The 19,468-nt window shown below is 45.0% G+C and overlaps 1 protein-coding gene across 4 annotated transcripts in view; it reads right to left on the minus strand.

Annotated features, from left to right (window-relative positions):
* LOC126517550 (uncharacterized) overlaps positions 1-19,468 on the minus strand; it is a 138,415-nt gene that overhangs the window by 44,922 nt on the left and 74,025 nt on the right. For 3 of the 4 annotated variants that reach the window (XR_011891276.1, XM_055064562.1, XM_055064561.1), the window contains exon 2: positions 807-961. Coding sequence is in view for 3 of the 4 variants with exons in the window: in XM_055064562.1 (XP_054920537.1) it covers positions 807-961 (155 nt within the window). In the remaining variant the exon portion in view is untranslated. Of the gene's footprint in view, positions 1-806; positions 962-17,774; positions 17,989-19,468 lie in introns of those variants that run through there. The other variant, XM_050167294.3, reaches the window with a different exon arrangement.

Here is a 19,468-nt window from a genome sequence, read left to right on the forward strand (position 1 = left end):
GGGTTTTACGTACCAAAACCAAGATCTGATAATGAGGCACTTCGTAGGGGGGGACTCCGGAAGTTTGGGCCACCTGGGGTTCTTTAACGCGCACCTAAATCTAAGTACCACGGGTGTTTTCGAATTTCACCCCTATCGAAATGAGGCCGCCGTGACCGGGACCCGATCTCGCGACCTCGTGCTCAGCAGCCGACCACCATAGCCACTAAGCAACCACGGCCTTGATTCACTTGATTTAATTAAATTTAGCCATTCCGTATATGACGCTGGGTGTATTGCCAAATATGGCGAATTCTCCGGAGTCCGTGGATGTGAGCCACTGTGAGAGAAGAGGTACAGAATGCCCAAATGTATATTTGCGGCTCGTATGTGTCGTACACATATGTGTTTACGTATATAATGTACGACACAAATGTGTCGTGCCTGCCGTCGCCATTCTTCCCTCGATAAGCATCACACATCGGCTTCGCGCCCATAACATCGCTGCGTAGGCGTCTGACATGGCGCATATACCTAAACTGGTTGCATTTCGGCATAGTTCCTAATCGCTTCAGTGCATAAGCCTGGAAAATGTGCGACATTGTAACTGGAATATTTGTTTTGGGCAAACACATGCTTTGGATCAGGTTGCACGCGGCATACACCGAAAGTAAGCACTTGTGTGCCTCGCCGTTTGTCCTATAGCATTTAGTTAACGCCGCTTGACTACGGCTTGGCTTCACATAGATTTTAACACGTATGTTGTGTCTGCACAACTTCTATTTTATTATTTAGAATTGCTGGTGACGAAGAGCTCTTATACATACGGAGGGCCATCGACGCCTCCGAGATGTGTTCGCAGGGCAACCACAATTGTATCGTGGCGAAGAGCTGCCGTCTTTACCGCCGAATGGCAGCGATTCCTGGTGGTGATATTGTAATTGCGAGACACGATGTACATCCTCTCTCTGATGCTGGTCATCTGAAATGCAGCAGCATATGACAATGAAGTCTTTAGAAAGAGAATGAGATGCAGAAAGAAACTCTATTTTCATCAGGCACTGGGAGGAATAGGATCCCTGTTATTAGTGGAACCCTCACTCCAGCACCCCAAGGCCGTTGGCAACATTTTCCTCCCTAGTCCCTAGACTTTTTGCTGGTCTGCCAATGCCAAGCCAATCAGGGCACATCTGAACAACGCGTCACATCCGTCGCATTGCCAAAGCTACGTAAAACTGACTTTGCCTCGTTCCAGATACAGCACGCGCTCCGAGCATTCGCCCAGCGATTCAAGTTGAAGCCACGAACGCTCATCTCCCTATGATAGAACACGGGGCGAAATATTTCTGCTATCAATGAAGAGCAAGCCAACACACTTTGAAAAATTGAACCCTTACGGAAAGTTCAACCCTTAAGAGGTTTTGTTGTGTCTATCCCTCGCCATCTTAGAATAGAAAAGGGTGTTTTATCGAGTGCACCCACATGAATGGGTGATTTTTGAAATGGCACCTTTTCTCCTAATGGTGTTTTGCAATACTGCAGACTACGTTTTCTTTTTAAGGCAAACTCTTTATTCTATCCCTGCGCTAGCTTTCTGATGTCCGCCGAGGTAAGCAGCAAATTCTTTTCCGAGATGCTTGCAAAAAATAAAGCGAAGGAAAAAAAAAAAAGCTCCGCAGAACTCCAGCGGGATTCCAAACTCTGACAGTTGGAAGCGTTACCTCTCAGCCACTCCTTCATTTTGACTTTATTGGCGTTTATGACAGTAACGTTTAACACAATAAAACATCCATGAATTGTGAGCAATCATGTAATGGGGAGCACAATAACAGTCACACACAGAAGAGGTACAATCCACCGACACTTCCACATTTTAATACTGCAGCACTTAAAGAGCGCGCTGTGCAGCTAGCTGCTATAAAAGACAAACGCTCCGCCCTTCAATTCAGCTATTAGCCAGCACCAAGGTGAAAAGATTTAGACAAAGCTACAAGTAAGCTCTGAAACGCAAGCAGGAGAGAGGAGGACAAAATAGCCGCCCCACTTTACGGTAGGGGTGCGCCGACTCCGCAACAAATGCTGTGTTCTTGTCGGTAGTCGTTTGCTCCGCTTGTATTAACAGCGAATGGTTATTCGAACTGACACTGCATGACACAGTGCAAGGCTTATTGCGATTAACAGAGCGCCAGCGCAAATTCTGCACCAAAAAGAACGTGCGCCGGAAGAAGTGCAATTGATGGAAGCGCTATGAAAATTTGACGCTTGACAGCTGATCCATGAAGCAGCTATACATGAACCGTACCTCTGAGCTTCGACGATCGTGCTTATTGCTTCGTCGATTTTTCAGGGTCATTTTTTTTGTGGGCTGATGTTCGCCCAGTGAATAAATAAATTCTTGCCTCAAAATTTTCGCGCTTCGTTTTTCGTCCCCGCCACTACAGCGTGATAATGCATATTCCGACAAAATTCTCTGAATATTTATTACACGGGTTCTATTACGCCCAGCACCGGATAAATCTCAAAGGCCTGTTTTTTTCATTGAATACTTGTACGCACTTAGTAAGACATACCTAGTAACACAAGTTGACTTCAAAGAGGTTTATTGAACAGCGACATATACCCGGTGGCGCGTACCCAGTATGCTAAGTTTGTGCGAGAGAGGCTCATTGAAGAGGTGGCACCACCTAGTCACACATGGCCAATGTAACATGCGCAGCGAGCGAAATTCGACACATCCATAAGAGTGGCAATCCTTGTGTAAGCTTTCCTTCAATTTCAATCCTTCCAAAGAATGTATTTATCGGAGCGATTACATTATTTTTTTTCACGCATGCGTCCTTCACATTTTTTTCTGTTTTCCTTGCAAAATGGTACCTATGGAGGCCGCTTGAGAGAATAAACCTTTGTTGTTAGTTAGCGCCGTTGTCTGCCGCTTTTTCCCGTCGTGTTAATTTTCGTTGTTTTCGCTAAAGTAATGAACCAACAAGTCGAAATGCTTATGCTTCAGCAATTATTTTCTAACTCCGTTCCGTGAATACGGCCGCTCGATCCTGTACCAATGAGACTACGGACTACAATGTGACCCAAGTTGGCGGGAAAACTGTTACAAAGGCAGATAGTCGCCTGAAGGTGCATGAAGTTCCCAATAATGGTAACCGCATAAGAAAAATTCCGGCAGCACACGTATCCACATGACCGTAATGGTAATGCGAGCAGCATTCCGGCCATCTAGCGACACGCCTTATCGTCGAATACACTTTTATTTAGAATCTCTGGTAGTTATACAGCAACTGCCATTGCTTCGGATTTTGCTGGATAGACTGCCTCCAGCTTAGGCACGCTTTGTTATGACACTCGAACAGAAAGATTGGCTGTATGCATGACGGCATGACGACGCGGTCAGGACGAATAATGACAAAGAACAAATTCCTGCAGAACTCATCACATGGTGGATGCCGACGATATTGCGATTAACATTGAAGTACTTCAGCACTAGGCCGTATTTCATCCTGCGAAGGGCGCCATGTATAGCGCGTATTTGCCAGCGGGTACCGCTCTCCTACTCCAAGTCACCCGTGGCATCAGCGCAAATACGTTCCTTGAGATAGGTTACCATCAGAGGCAGAAATTATTTGCACAATAAACAATAATGTGACAATTAAAGTGTTTCAGGAATATGCCTGTCAACCATTTACTTTACGGCACATATTGCGTTCTTCGAATTGCAGCCTTGACTTCGAGAACCATTTACAATTGGAACCAATTAATTCTGAGGATGGCGTTAGCTTCGAGATATTGGTCTCCAAAGGTTGCGATAAGATGCATCGGTGTTCCAGCAATTTTGGAGCTTCAGCGTATAAAAAAGGCATTTTTTTAAAAGGCACCTATGGCGTTTGTTAACCATATTTGGTATTGTCATTTTCAAATGGCATTGACAGTCCTGTCACCAGTGGGGCGGTTCAAGTTTGTTAACAATTCGTCAATAACATTAACTAACCAATCCGCGAGATACTAAAACCGAAACGGGTAGCTGCTTTGAGTGACGTCACGATGAGTCGCTGATGTCAGATACTGCACAACCATAATTTAAACACGCAGAACGCGTGTTAAACACTCAGCACAAGTGACGTTAACGCCAAAGAAGCGAAGCTGATGATGTCTCTTGGTGACAAAGAGAGCTTTTACAGATTTTCCGAACTAGACAGCGTCAATTTCAGCGACGATTTCAGCGACAGTCGCGGTGTAGTCTTTGACGTCACAAACGTAGGGTGGCCAGTAAAAAGTCATGAGTCGGGAACACCGACCAATCTTTCAAATTCATTTTCAGGAAAACTGAATGACTAGCAGCCATATTGTTTGGCCCAGATAATCAGGGTTCAAAGGAGAACGTATATTCAGAATTTTATTGAAAACAGTGGACATCGAGAACTAGCTGGGGTTCCCATTTAAAGAAAGTCGACAGAGCCCGTCTCACGATGACTATCTACGATAATGCGCTTAGCAATAAAGCAATGTAGCTACACAACTTATTGCCGGCGTCAAAACACCTTAAGTATCAGGGCCTACTGCAGCGGTACTTCGCCTCCAGGGGAGTGCCACTCTGCGCCATCTAGGGGCGTCATCGGGAAACCTGTGTGGGGCCTCCGATATGTGTGGCACGCTGGTACATGCGTTGAGAAAGGCGTCACGCAGCAGCCGGGATCCCTTCACACGCTACTTGCTGGACACTTCGCGCCATCTAGTGACCCTGCCGAGAAATCCGCGCTTGGTCTCCGAGACAAGATGCGGACGTTTAGCGACACATATTTATTGATCCAAGTTGGCGAGTGATTCGTTGAAGAGCTGCACACACCCAGCGCATTCACGGTGCAGCTCGCTAAAGCGCTGGCGTGAAAGATGTTCATTGAAATGCGGCGCAGCAAGCTAAAGTGCCGGGCTTCTGTCGTTCAGGAAGTCGCGTGATGTAGGCAAGATTCTTCCAAGCGCGACAGACATTTCAACCGTTTTCTAATGGTACGTTCTGTTGGTCGAAAGGCCAGCCGGCCTGCTCTCCTTCTGTACACGCTGTACCGGATATCGGGGCCGTGGCCACGCTAGATGCTGGTTAGATTCCGCTTAAAAGGATCTTTTTTTGTCATTAGAGAGCGGCACATTCCTCGCGGCCATTGCCCAAGTTGACGTCAAAGACGTTCATCGAAGAGCGGCACACACCTACTAGCACGTGCCTAGTTACCCAAGTTGGCATCAAATAGGTTCATTGAAAACTAGTACACACCGAGTGGCACATACACAGCGCTCCAAATAAGCGTGAAAGAGATTTATTGAAGAGCGCTATATGCCCATGCCAAATACCATTTCCACAACTACGGTGACGCATGAAAACTAAAATAACTTTTGGGGTTTTACGTTCAAAAAGCACGATATGATTATGAAGCACGCTATAGTGGGGGACTCACGATTATGTTCACTATCCGGGTTTTTTTAACGCGCTGCGAATGTAGGGGACACGGGCGTTCTTGTATTTCGGCCCCATTGAAATGCGGCCGCTGCGGACGGTATTCGATCCCGCGACTCGTGCTTAGGCAGCGCAACATCGTAGCCGCTGCGCCAGCACCACGGGTCCCGGTGATCCATGTAGGTAGCATAGAGGTTCGTTGAAGAGGGGCACATAGGTACACATTGCCACACACCCAGGGACACAAGTTGGTCTGACCGTTGGTTTTGAGCTCTATTCCCTCAGCGCAGAAACCCGAGGCGCTACCCATTCGACCATGGACTACCGAGAGACCCACATTTGCGGGAAAATGGTTAGAGACATATGTAACTTGGTCACGGCAGTGCCCCAAGAATGCAGACGTCTAAGCCGCTGTCCTTCATGCAGCTTGCTGTCGCCCTATTCCTTATCGGTGGGGATGCGCGCACCGGGCTGCTACCGGAGATGACCAACGGAACGCATATAAATAACACCGGTTTCCACGCGCCAGATTGCTCCTACCACCCGTGCTGGAACAACTGGCCACGTGGTTCGGCTGCCGACGCGCCCTGCTGAACACATGACCGGCATCGAGCGCCATCTATACACACGGCTACATATGGTCTTTCTTAACTACCGGGAGCTATTGGGCGCGGCAGTACCACAAGAATGGAGACGTCTAACCCGCTGTCTTTTTTCATGCAGGTGAGGAGGCGTCACGATAAGTGTTTTAGATCTAGTAACCCCCCTTTTTTTGGTGCTGCCGTGCCCGCGGCTTGTTGTTGCAGTTTCCGATGTTGTATTGTCTTTATGGAAACTTCTTTTAGTAGCTGGGGATATAGAAGAGAATCCACGTCCCGAGTTAAGCCAGATTGCTAAACAACTAAAGGATATCGCAACCGATATAAAAAAATATCAAAGAACATCGGCCAACAGAAATTGAAAAGAAGATAGACGCCTTTTCCAAACTGGAAGAAAACGTAATATCATGCGAAAAGAACATATTGCAGTTGGAAAAAACTTTTAAAAGATTAGAAAGCAGGGTTGATGATTTAGAAAACCACAGCAGAAGATCAAATTTTATTGTTTATGGATTTCCCGAGGTTGAGGGCGAAAACACCTCTACATTGGAACACAGCGTCAAACAATCATCAAGGATACCCTTGGCTTGGAGTAAGTTGCCATCGAACAAATACATCGCTTAGGCAGGCCGAATAAAGATAAAAAACAGACCGGTCATCTTAAAGCTACGTGACTCAAGTAACCAATCATGCGATACTGAAGAAAAACTACAAATTCAAGAACACTAAGTACTCTATAGGTAAAGACTTCTGTCGTAGGGTGCGGGAAAAGAGGAGAAAACTCTGGGAAAGCACTAAATCAAACCGTGAGAAAGGTGAGAAAGGCTGTGTTCTCCAGGATTATGTGCGATGATTTTGCTATACTTACTGGTTGCTTTTACAGACGTCCTCTTTCTGGTCCCGAAAGTGTTATTACTGTACAGGAGTTTATGCAGAAGCATGCTAGCAACGGAGTTATTCTGATGGGAGACTTCAATTTACCTGATATTTACTGAAATACCATGCACCACACTTCACTCTCATCAAATTCGTTCATTGATTCGATGCTAAATTTCGGGCTTCATCAAGTTGTAACATCTCCTACGCGAACACAAGGAACAAGCGATAACATCCTAGACTTAATATTCATTAGTGACAATTTCCCCATTGATCTACTGAACTCGCAGATCATAAACGCTATCTGAGAGCACAACATACTAAAATGCCAGCAGCCCCGCGGATGCACTGTAACAGCCAAAACTACTGAAATTATCGTCCCTAATTTCGAAAAGCTGATTCCGCTATACTAACCTATTTAGCGCATGAAGACCAAGAATTTTACCAAATTGCCAACGATAGTTCTGTTAACGTCAGTGATCTCTGGCTTCATTTCAAGCGTATAGTTTCGCACGGCATGCGCCATTAGATCCCGAAAAAAAGTAAAAAAAAACAACCAAACAAAATCCTTGGATAACATGCGATATAATTCACGTCAAGCGCAGAATAAAACGCTTGCGGCGTAACATGAAAAAGAACGGTGAAAGTACAAAAGAAATCGCAGCTCTTCCGCGCTGTGGACGAACCCAAGTTAAAGACTAAGCTTGCGAAGCATATATTTCAATGAAACATTGCCTAATCTTATCAATCACAACCCTAATCGATTTTGGAACTTTTTTCGCGCACGCCCCGCAGCGACACCAGATCGTCCACGCGCGGAAAACTGGCACTCGCTGATAAATTTAACCAACACTTTTAATCAGTCTTTACTAAAGGCAACGACACAATTTCATATTTGCCACCATCATCATTGCCCACTATTGACACATTAACAATAAACGACTCCGGAATATTTAAGCAGTTACTTGAGTTAGTCATGAAGAAAGCAAGCGGTCCCGATCACATCCCCAACGAGTTCTTGAAAAGGTATGCTGAATGTAACAGTAAATATCGTGGCCTTACTTACCGCAAGTCACTTTTGACGTCAGACCTACCTGAAGATTGGAAAATTGCTAAAATTGTACCGATTCATAAGTCAGACGGTACTAACGTGCCATCTAATTACAGACCAATTTCACTTACCAGCACACCACGTAAAATTTTGGAACACATTATTCTCAAGCACTTAACCGCATATTTCGAAGAATATATTCTAATAGATGTTCAACACGGTTTGAGAAGAGGCTTATCGACAGCCACTCAGCTAACAGAGGTGGTACACGATCTTGCTTTAAGTATTATTAATCATAATCAAACTGTCCTACTCTTACTAGATTTCAGTAAAGCGTTTGGTTGTGGTGTGCCAAACTAAACTGACTGCCAAGAAACAGCTGTGATTGGCAATGGACCCGTTACTGCATGGATAAAAGCGTTTTATCTCACCGATCCCAATTTGTCGTCATCGAAAACATCCCATCTGCTCCGGTGCCTGTCACATCAGGGGTCCCACAGGGCTCAGAAATAGGTCCGCTGTTACTTTTGGCTTTTATCAATGACATTACAAATAACATTGATTGCAAAATTAAACTGTTTGCAGACGACTGCACAATATACAGAGAAATACATAATCGCCAGGTTCAAGTTTTGCTCAATAATGCACTAGCCAAAATAACCGATTCGTGTGATAACTGGCAAATGACCATTAATACAAACAAAACGGTTTGCATGACAGTAACGAGAAAAAAGCACCCATCGCTTTTCCACTACACACTTAACGGCAGCCTCGTAACTAGAGTTCAACAGCATGAGTATCTTGGTTAATAATAACGTCCGACCTTAACTGGACATCACATGTTAACAGCATTGCTTCTTGTGCATTACGAAAACTGTCTTTTCTCAAAAGGTGCCTGCGGTTGGCATGAACTAACATCAAACGTTTAACTTACATTACATTTGTGAGACCTGTCCTTGACTATGCTAATGTCGTATGGTTCCCGTACGCTATCTAAACTGGAAAGGATCCAGAGAAAGGCAGTTAGATTTATCCACCGAAAATACCGGCGCAGTGATTCCCCTACTCTTCTCCTAACACAGTCAGGGCTTGCAACTTTGGCTGTTCGAGCAAAACGAGCTAGTCTAAAATTTCTGCGTCAAATACTACACAGCCGACTACAAATAAATGCCTCTGCGTACGTTACCTTTTCTAAATCCCACGTGCTTCGTCATAATCATCCATATACACTAAACGAGTTCCTTTGTAGTAACGGTACTTTTCAGTCTTCCTTTTTACCCCGTGTTCGTGAGTGGAATAACCTAGATGTATCTATAACTAAAACAGTATCGCAGCGTGATTTTGCTAAGTTATTAGAAGATGAAATAAGTAGTTAGGAAGGAATAGTTCTTATGCACATATAATCGTCAGAACGCCCATTTTCGTATCTAAAGCTAAACATTTACCTCCTTTGTTTGTTTATTTGCTTTCATAACATTGTAATAATTTTTACATACATGTAACCTGAAGTGTACTATTAATGTGAGTTGCTCTTGTTATTCATGTTATTAGTGTTGTAAAATTGCGCATTGAACCTGTTTGATGTTTTTCCATATACATGTTTTGATGTTCTTACCATTCGGTATGTAAAACATGCATTGTATGCATAATCATATGCCCACCTGCTATGGTCTCGATATGAGACTGACAGTATTGTAAATAAATAAATAAATAAATAAATAAATAAATAAATAAATGTAGTCACATAGATAGGTAGGTGGATAGTCAATAGATAGACAGAGAGACAGACGGACAGACAGAATAATGATAGATAGATAGATAGATAGATAGATAGATAGATAGATAGATAGATAGATAGATAGATAGATAGATAGATAGATAGATAGATAGATAGATAGATAGATAGTCCTCAGATATTGTCTGAAGTACCCTGAGAATGCTCATGAATTCAAAGGAAGCGGAACAACAGTGCCTTTTCACCGCACGTTAGACTATCTATTTGTTGTTGCAACCTTCAAAATCTGTTACAAGTGGAAGTGCACTGCGACATTACTAGCTCCGTTTGTTGTTTTGGAATGCGCGTACTAAAGCAAAAAAATTTAACATGTTTTACACTGTGCTAGAAGGGAAACTTGGGCGAGTTGGGGGTGATTCATGTTTTCGCAAACAGCGCTAAGCGCCCAAGGACTTAGGCTAAGTACAGCGCCGGTGACGTGTTCGTCTTTCCCCAAGTCCTTGTCCGTTCAGCGCTGGTACATTCCAAAACAAATGTTGCACGTTTGCAAAGCGTTAAGAGGAAAGCGTGGTTGCGAACTTGGAACACTTTTGTCAGGATTAAAATACGTTTATGAAGAATTGTGGCCACTGTACATCGGAGCGCACGGTAGAACTCACCGAAATCGCCACAGCTACTGATAGGGGGTCATTGCCGTCAGCGCCTTCGAAGAGGGAGGGGCAGTATGAAAATGCTGGCATGATGAACGGCGTCGGTGCCAGCACTGGAAGACGGCGATGATGAACGCGCGAGCAGTGTCATAAGAGCGTCTCTGTGACCACGTGACGTGTGCAATCAGGGACCCAGTAGGCACACCCTTAGTACGCCAGAACCGTGGAGCAGCCGTAGCTTCAGGGAAGTGTGCAGGTCTCGGACCCGGAGGCCTGGGTTCGATTCCCACCTAGGCCTAAACGTACGAAATTTTCTTTTCAAGGCCACTATTTGACGTTGTTTACAGGAACCTCCCTGAGAAATGTGACGTCTATCGGAGCATTTCTTGACGTGATTTTGCTATTTGTGACGTCGGGCGTTTTTTGTCGTGGTGCAGTTTCGCCAAAGGCATCACCAACATAGACGCTTACGGCTTTTGTATTAATAAGTTAAAAATCCGAAGACACCTAAGCACTTTTTAAGGCGAAATTCTGATGTGACTTGTTTCAATGGCTTCTACCCGAATAAGCGGCATCTAGTCTTGTGATGCAAATAATCAGGGATGCAAAAATATCATCTGGAATGGCTCATAGCCGCGCAAGCAAGCAGCGATGCAATGTCTAAATATGATTCAAGAAATGACAGAAAGAAAGAGAGAGAGAGATGGAAAGAAAGAGCGACAGAACCTTTCGGTAGGGCATTAGGTTCTCGAAGATTTCGCTGTAGGTCGACCTACAGCGTCATACGTTTACTTCGCACTGCGGCTCGTCATGTGTTGCAAGAAGACCAACGCCTTGCGACGTGTGCAGCAGACTTCCACCTTCACGTGTAGTGCAACAAGCTTTCGAATTTGATGAGTTCTGAATGCGAAAGCATTAATGTTCAATTGAACGCCGCTGAGGGGTCCTTCGAGTAGCAAACTTCTCGCGGGCAAGCGAAGACGTTTTGAGTTGGCCTTACGGAGGCGCAGTTGGAAGGCAGGCGCGAGCTTACGCCGCAAGGAACTCGCGGATAACGCAGGCTTCCGATGGCGAGAGCGAGGGCGGTTCGGCGTCGCGCCGCTGTCTTCTCTCCTGACACAACATCTGGCCTGATAGTGCGGCAACAGCTGTTCCCGTTCGCCCGCTCTGCTCCGACAAGGCGCGCTCTTGCCATGGCGTCTTTTACAGCGAAACATGGTGAAGCCGTTTATGCGGACCCTGTGCCATCGATGTCGGACTTCGCTAAAAAAGGCACACGTGACCTAGCGGGAGATGAAAATGAGAGCTCAGCAGGGGAAGAGATGATGTATCTAGCGACCCCTTTCCCCCTGTGAGAATGCTATTTTATACGCGAATCTTAAGCGGTTGCCACACGGTGCACTTTCGACGATTAACCCAGATAAGCGCCGAATTTATCGACGATTCATTCCATCCTGCCGCGAAAAATACAAATGTTATGCCGGTGCTTTGTAGCCAATAAACATTGCCCAGCGATTGAAACGCGATACTAGGAGCACGCGCGGCTGTCTGCACTTCTTAAGCCACGAAGAAATGCCGGCAAACGCGTCAATCCTCAAGCCGATCCAACAAATCGTCAAAACGATTGCAGCGCCCGAATCTCCAGTGCTGGCCTTTGCGCCCAATGTACGGAGCTTTGTATTAGTGGTTCCGCACATTCCAACCAAGCTACAACTATGGGAAGACCACGAGTACTGCGTACTCCCGAAGAAGAAGCTACCTACCACGAGCGCCTGCGAGAGTTGGCTCGTGAACGAGCTCGTCGTCGTAAGGCCGGCCCCCGAGCTGCGCATCAGAGATGTCGAGTTTAAACGGTGTCTCCGCGAGGCCAATCCCAAAGTGTGCCCCCGAGACGCGCAAACACATCGGCAGCGTCGGGTGGCGCATCCCGAGATGCGCCATGTAAATCACCGCCCACACAGAAACCTCACGCGCAAGAAAGAAGAAAAAAAAAAGAACTGGGAGAACCGCAAGAAAGCCCTCCTAAAGCTTGCTCACCACGCGAAGCACACAAAAGCAAAGATGAGTTGAAAGAATGGGGAAAGAAAAGATTTCCAATATAGACCGCTCGCGAACTTTAACTTGCATGGTGTAACACTCGGTGTAAATAAAACAGCTTTGCTGTTCGACCATCCTCACGGACTGCAAGGGGCAGTTATTTTTTAAAGCATGAGATGCTTTTAGCTCCCGTCGTCGGCGGCCTTCAAGTCACCTTGAGCGAAAAGCCAGAGTCGTTATCCAGGCAAGTTGCGAGACGAAAGCGAGATCGTGCGGGCAACCAGTCAAAACGTTAAAAAATGCAGTTTCTCACGCCAACCCTTAAAAAATGAATAAATGAGGTTTTAAATTTAAATTAAAATGCGAGATTTAAAATATAGCATTTTGATTTTTATTTGAAGGTCAGCTTATTTTGGCAATCCAGCTCAAATAAGCAGGTTTCTTGTATTTGCCCCAGGGGATGTAGAAAAAGAAAATTCTCGTAATGTTAAAAAAGAACACTCGGTATGTGACGCGGGTTTGATTGCGGCCAGTACCGGGTACATTTTCAAGAATTGATGTCATTTTTTGTCTTACACCGCAGCCCAAATTGACTTCAAAGAGATGAATTGAATAGTGGCATATGACCAGTGTCCCAAGTCGGTGTCAATGGTGTTGATTGAAGACGGGCACAGCATCAGTGATCAGGCACACTCAGTTACCATAACAGGTGTCAAAGAAGTCATCGAAGAGTGCGACATGATTGGTGCCGGAAGCTGACGTGGAACATTGAAGAGTGGCACGGACTCAGTGACTCGCACTCAGTGACCGAAATTGGTCGAACGACTGTTTTTTTTTTCTTTTGAACATGGTTCCCTCAGCGCAGAAGCCAGATTGCTTTAACCTGCTGACCATAGATTACCCAGCGACAGAGCTTGATTCGAAAAGTGTTAAACATAAACATGCAAACATAGAAGCACTTAGGAAAGTGCGAGAAGTATTTCAAGGATGGTAATCATTAATTAAACGACCTCCTCTAACCTGCGGTCAGTACTTCGACCGTGAACTGGGTAGATCAAAGAGCGCAACAGTTTTCCGCGCGCGCCACTGCGTGCAGCTGCGCAAACGACTTGAAGCAACACCTGTTTAGCGAACATGAAAGCTGCACGTGATTGTTGCGTTGATGCGAACCAGGCTCGCGCTTACGGGCTTTGTGGCAGTTGTGGTTTCATGCAGGTTTTTGTCAGCGCGTTTTTCACTTCAATATTTGAGTGACGTCAACCGGAAAGAACTGTACAAGGACCTGTGTGATGTTCTTCCCGTGTCTTTATATCGGTCTCTCTACAGAGCTAGCCATGGGCACAATGTTCTGAAGCGCGTTAAGGCGATGCTAGTACCGTCAGGCGCTAAGACGTTCTTTTTTAAATTGCACTCCGGAACGCTGACTGTCAAACCGTGGCTGGCTGAAAGAGGTTTCTTTGTTCCTTGGGGCACTCATTGTACAATTTGCAAGCAGGAGGAGACAATTGAACATGTTTTTCTGCATTGTTGGGATGCCGTTTTCCTCTGGGATGTGCTCCAGCGCACAATCAAAAAAGATTTCCCCCTAGATGCGTATGGGATTCGCTACTTGCCAATAGAAAGTGATGATGGTACCCCATTTGATATGATCATGCTTATGGCCCTGCATAGCATTTGGAAATGTAGAATGGCGGTAAGGCACACCGATCTCGATGCAAGAGCGGCTCGCCAGTGTTTCAAAGAAAGCATACGGAACTTTGTAGAGGAACAAAAGTTGCTGGAGTGCATCCCAGAGTGGTTGCCACGTGTGGAATTATTATTGGCGATAAGGGAATTTTAGCACAAGCGCAGCCGCACAAGTTCTGCGGTCGTTTTTAAGATATTGTGAGTGTGCCTTTTGATTATTTGTGAATGTGTATTTTTTATCCGGGCCAATGACCGGCAATAAAGAAAAAAAAAAAAAAACTCGGGCTGCACTGTTACGTTTGCGGAAGCTCAAAATAGTTGCAAACAATGAGCTAGAAGCAAACTGGCTACTGCGAAGAAAACGCCATTGCCCGAGGACCCACATATCGGGTTAGAGGACTAAGCGGAATCGCTACACAGCTACAACGAAATCACCGCCCACTACAAACTCGGCAGACGGAAATATCCACAAGGACCTAAAGAATTAGGCAAAAAAAAAAAAACAGGAATAGGTATGGAGGAGACTTCAAACGTTCACGTTTCCAACGCCAACCTCTATGCACAGAATTTATCATGAGATCTACGATCCTTTGCGGCGGCATTGCAGACGTCTTCTGCATAATTTGGCAATGCCCCAAGAAAAAAAGCATGTATTAAATATGAAGAACCAAAATGACTGCGAGACCACCATTGTTAGCTCAGACCCGAAAACCCAATTGAATATCATCAACGCTGCGCTGGATGCCGCCTCAGCCAACGGGACCGAAATCACGTCCAGCGCATTTGCGAAAGTGTGTGACCAAGCCCCGCTAATCTTTCCAAATTTTGGAAATAATAGTTGCTCTTTCTCTCTCTCTTTATCAAAAAAGAAAAAAGAGTCCCTCTCGAAATCTTTTTGTAGAGATTAAGATCCTGGGATAAAAATTCGTGATTTTTAGGAAACCTAATGTGAACTGCATATGCCCTATACAGTCTGTACTCTAAACCTCATATGATATCATGGCAAACTCTTTTAGGCCACGTTACATAGAATGGTTTGGGGTTGAGTGAGGTGAAAATACGTCCGCTTTTATAGAAAAAGAAGGATCCTTACGTGATTTGAACACGAATATACGCTAACCCACCATAAGCCAACTTGTTCTAATTTGTACCGAATTTGTTCCACGTTAATCGACCTGAATCCAGTTATATGCGCCTTAATACACTTTATACCACCTTAATCCACTTTAATTCACCTTCATTCACTCTACTTTCCCTTAATTAACTTTATGCCACCTGAAATAAGCTTACTCTAACTTGTGATAACTTTAATTCGCTTTACATCACTGTGTGTCACCTTTGTGCAGCTTAACTTACTATATTTAACATTTATTACCCGCAAGTACTACCAATGAAGGTTCTTATACCATTTTGCTTTCTTCCGCACTACTACTGAGGTCACGCAAGATGCTGATGACGTCACCTCCTCCCCATTGGCTGCGCCGTCGAGTGCCCAAGGACGCACGCATAAGGGCGCACGTTTGCTCAGCCAGATGGCTGCAACATGACGTGCGCAAGGACGCGCGCACAAGGAGCACGTTTACTAGGAACACCTTTACAGCGCGCTTGAAGCCAAACCTGTCTCTCCAACACGTGATGGCACGTCTAAACGCCCGCTCTGCAGTGAGAGCCACGGCGGGACAGCCGAGCAAGCACGCACCGAATAAAAGCTACTGGCATAGCCACTGGGAAACAAACGTCTCTGCAAACCACGCTTATTGCTCCGTGATCACGACGCAAGAGGTCAGGCGTTGGACCACCACAGAGCATTTCACGAAGCGTTCGCTTGCCGAGGCTGGCTGAGCGGCGTAATACCCTCTCATAACTTTTTTTTTCAGCCTCCATGCCTTTAGTCAACCAGAAATGTGGACCCCCGGAGGCCGGATTCGATTCCCGCTGCAATCGAAATTTACGAAATTCTTTTTCAAGAACATAATTTACTTCGTTTACAGGAACCTCCCTGAGAAATGTGACGTCAATCCGAGCATTTGTTGAAGTTTCTTCCCCCTTGAACATCAGCAATTTTTCGTACCATCCTTGATCATGCCGGATTTTCTGACTCAGGGGACATATAATGCTTTCGCATTACTAACGTGAACGTAGATGTGACATCAAGGAAAGATGACCCCCGACTCAAGCACTCATTCAAAACTAGTTTCCTCTAGAACCAGAACCGAATATATGTAATCATGGAAGCAAGCATGAGAAGAAACGAATAAATATGGAAAAGGAAACGTTGTATGAAACCATAACATTGATAAGGCATTAAGAGTGTGCCGTCAGAGTTTGTTTGAAAGCACACGTTCCATCACTCATTAGTATTTATGCTTCGTTAGCACATGCTGCACATCTAGTGACAAGCAATGCCTAGATTAATACGGAACGACATAGACTGAAGTCAGACAAAGCATAGAATAAATCACAGGCTTTATGTATCTAAAAACTTTCCATTTTAAATCAACATAACTAATAATGATTTCGTGTGATTCCTCTGCTTTAATTGTCTGTGATTTTATACTACTTTGGCCATTGACCTAGTTGACCGTACTTCTGGGACAGCTGTTACTGCAGGTCCTGGAACGCCTTAAAACAATACTGAAGGCATCGGTTTTCTGTCGCCAGCAAAAGCGTCATTTCTATAATAATCATATATCCACCTCGGCTCCGCACTGGCAGTGGACGACACAGCAGTACTTGGGCGCGGACCGAAACATTCTTGCTGCTGTTGTTGTCTGATAAATCTGGGCCGGTATAACGTAGAACTATTCCAATCTGTTTTTATTTCGAATCGCCCATTAGCCCTCCCTGATGGGTCAAAATGGCTCGGGCTCTGCCAGTATGGGAAGGCACCGCACCTATACGGGCAGAGCCCGAGCCATTTTGACCCATCAGGGAGGGCCTTCCCATACTGGCAGAGCCTGAGCCATTTCGACCCATCAGGGAGGGCTAATGGCCGATTTGGAATGAAAACAGATTGGAATAGTTCTACGTTATACTGGCCCAGGGCTAGTATAACCCTGTTCGCTGTTGAAAGAATGCGGATTAGCTTCATCATTAGGGTAACTCGGTAATAAAGGTTACGACACTTTCTCTATGAATCATTCACGTCAACTAATAAGGCTTTTTCTTTTGAGTATAATTCTCTAGAAGTTCCGTGGTAGCAAAAGAAAGTGGTTCAATTCCCATGTTTCTTTGACGAACAGCTCAGGTGTACTTCTGCGAACCAAATCGTGCTCCATAGGAATATATAGCACACATGATCACTTAATAATAGCATAGTTACATATAATCAATTAGTAATAGGATACAAATAGTAAATAAAGCACTAGAGATATGTGTGTAGTCTGCCTAGAACTATGTTTTGATTTGGTTTCACTATGGAAGTGTTCAGCAACCGTTACAAATGAACACACAGCTGAGAGGATTTCTTATCTGGAGCAACTAAAGCATATGGAATGTGCCTCTGATGAAATCTCCATATTAGGCATGCCTTTTAATGCTCCATTCGCAAAATTCGAGTGAAGATGGTCTTCTCTGGCAGCTTTAGCGAATACGCGATTGAATTCTTAATTTTTGTCTATTATTAACTCGAAAAAAGTGGAATGTGTGCGTGCAGCTTTTTTGAGGTAAAAAATAAAAAAAAAAGACTTTTGAACGTATTTCTTACGGCTTTGACGTCTTGCCACCAGGCGAATCGAGGATCTTCCTCAAAAGGTGGTGCTTCAAAGCCATTTGCTACAGAAAGTGTACAGAGAGCAAGTACAGTGAAGAAACCCATTCTGTCGTGCGCTCTGGGCCAGAGAACCAACGATCTCGGAATGCTCAGGAAAGAAGAGATACCGTGAGTACGAAGTCGAGCGGCAGCTTCGAAAAACAACCCCTAGAAGCCATTGTATACGTGAACAAAGAGAAAAGTGTGGGCAGTTCCAAGTGACATATGGCTTGCTCAAAAGCGCGTCCATTCTTAGAAAATGACGCAATAAGCCACTCTGAATAGGAAGTAATAAAGATAACGACGATGCAACAGTTTCTAGCCGCAGCTTCAAGTAATGTGGTTGTGTAAAGCGAGCTGAATCTTTTCTGACGTTGCCGGCAATAATCTTGAATCGCGACGTTGGAGTGATGCAGAGTCAGAACAGGCTAGCCTTGACGCTGACGTCTCAGGCGTAAAAGTTTCAAGACTGGACACTTTTAGTTCGATACTGATAAATAGCTCAAAACTGGATGGCTTTGTTCGTCCGTCCTTTGTCACGCCATCGACATCATGCCCGTGCTCTTGTCTTAGGTATCAGGTAAAAAACAGAAAATTTTGCCGAGCTCTACTTTAATATCGCCGTACACTTCTGCTGTATCACCATGAGTCAAGAGAAAAGAAAATGTGATTGTACGGGGTCTTCAACTTGAGATAGCGTTGACACTTAGATTCGTATAAAGATGGGGTCGACGACCTCTTCGACATGCCGGGGAACGGGTAGAAAGCCTATGTGTCCAATGTGTGATGGCGCTAAAGAACCTGGTAACATAGCGCCCCTAGCATGTCGTCGTCGTCGTCATCATCATCATCGCAATCTTCATCATCATCATCATCCTATTCATGTCCACTGCAGACGAAGGTCTCTCCCTGCGATCTCCAATTACCCCTGTCCTGTGCCAACTGATTCCAACTAGCACTCACAAATTTCTTAACTTCGTTGGACCATCTAGTCTACTGCCGTCCTCTACTGTGCTTCCCTTCTCTTGGTACCCATTCTGTCACCCTAATCGTCCAACGGTTATCTAATGATGGTGTTTGGGGTTTTGTGGCGCAAGGGCCAAGTATGGCCAAAGAGCGCCATGCTAGTGGTAGTTAATATGTCGTGGTCTGATGGGCTCTGTGACTGTAATGTGACGTGGCTGTAAAGGGGCCTAAAATAGTTTGTGTAGATTGCATAAGAAATTGCACGTTATAAAATTATGGCAATCATTAATGACGTGTACTATGATCACTAAAATGCATTAAGAAAGAATGATGCATTATATAAAATATGCGAGATGCTAAAATTGTCTAAGAGCACTACTGCCTCGCCAGATCCCTTGAAACGCAAGGGACGAGAGGCATGTGCTATACGAAATAACTATCACAGCGGCATCCTCTGAAGAGAGGAGGCGCTACGAACGTATGGGGCTAATTACATGTAACACATCTTTCAGGAAGTCTAGGCCTGCGTTAGTGTCAAAGAGCGGTTCTCGGCCGAGTAACATTACAGGATGAAGGGGAATGTGCTGCCGGTATGCTAACGGAAAATGTTTCTTTCTGTCAGATTCGGCTTTCCGACACTCCAGGAGGACATGGAGGACGGTCAGCCTCTCCCCGCATCTCCC

Source organism: Dermacentor andersoni, chromosome 11 (assembly GCF_023375885.2).
Source record: "Dermacentor andersoni chromosome 11, qqDerAnde1_hic_scaffold, whole genome shotgun sequence".
NCBI classification, from domain to species: Eukaryota; Metazoa; Arthropoda; class Arachnida; order Ixodida; family Ixodidae; genus Dermacentor; species Dermacentor andersoni.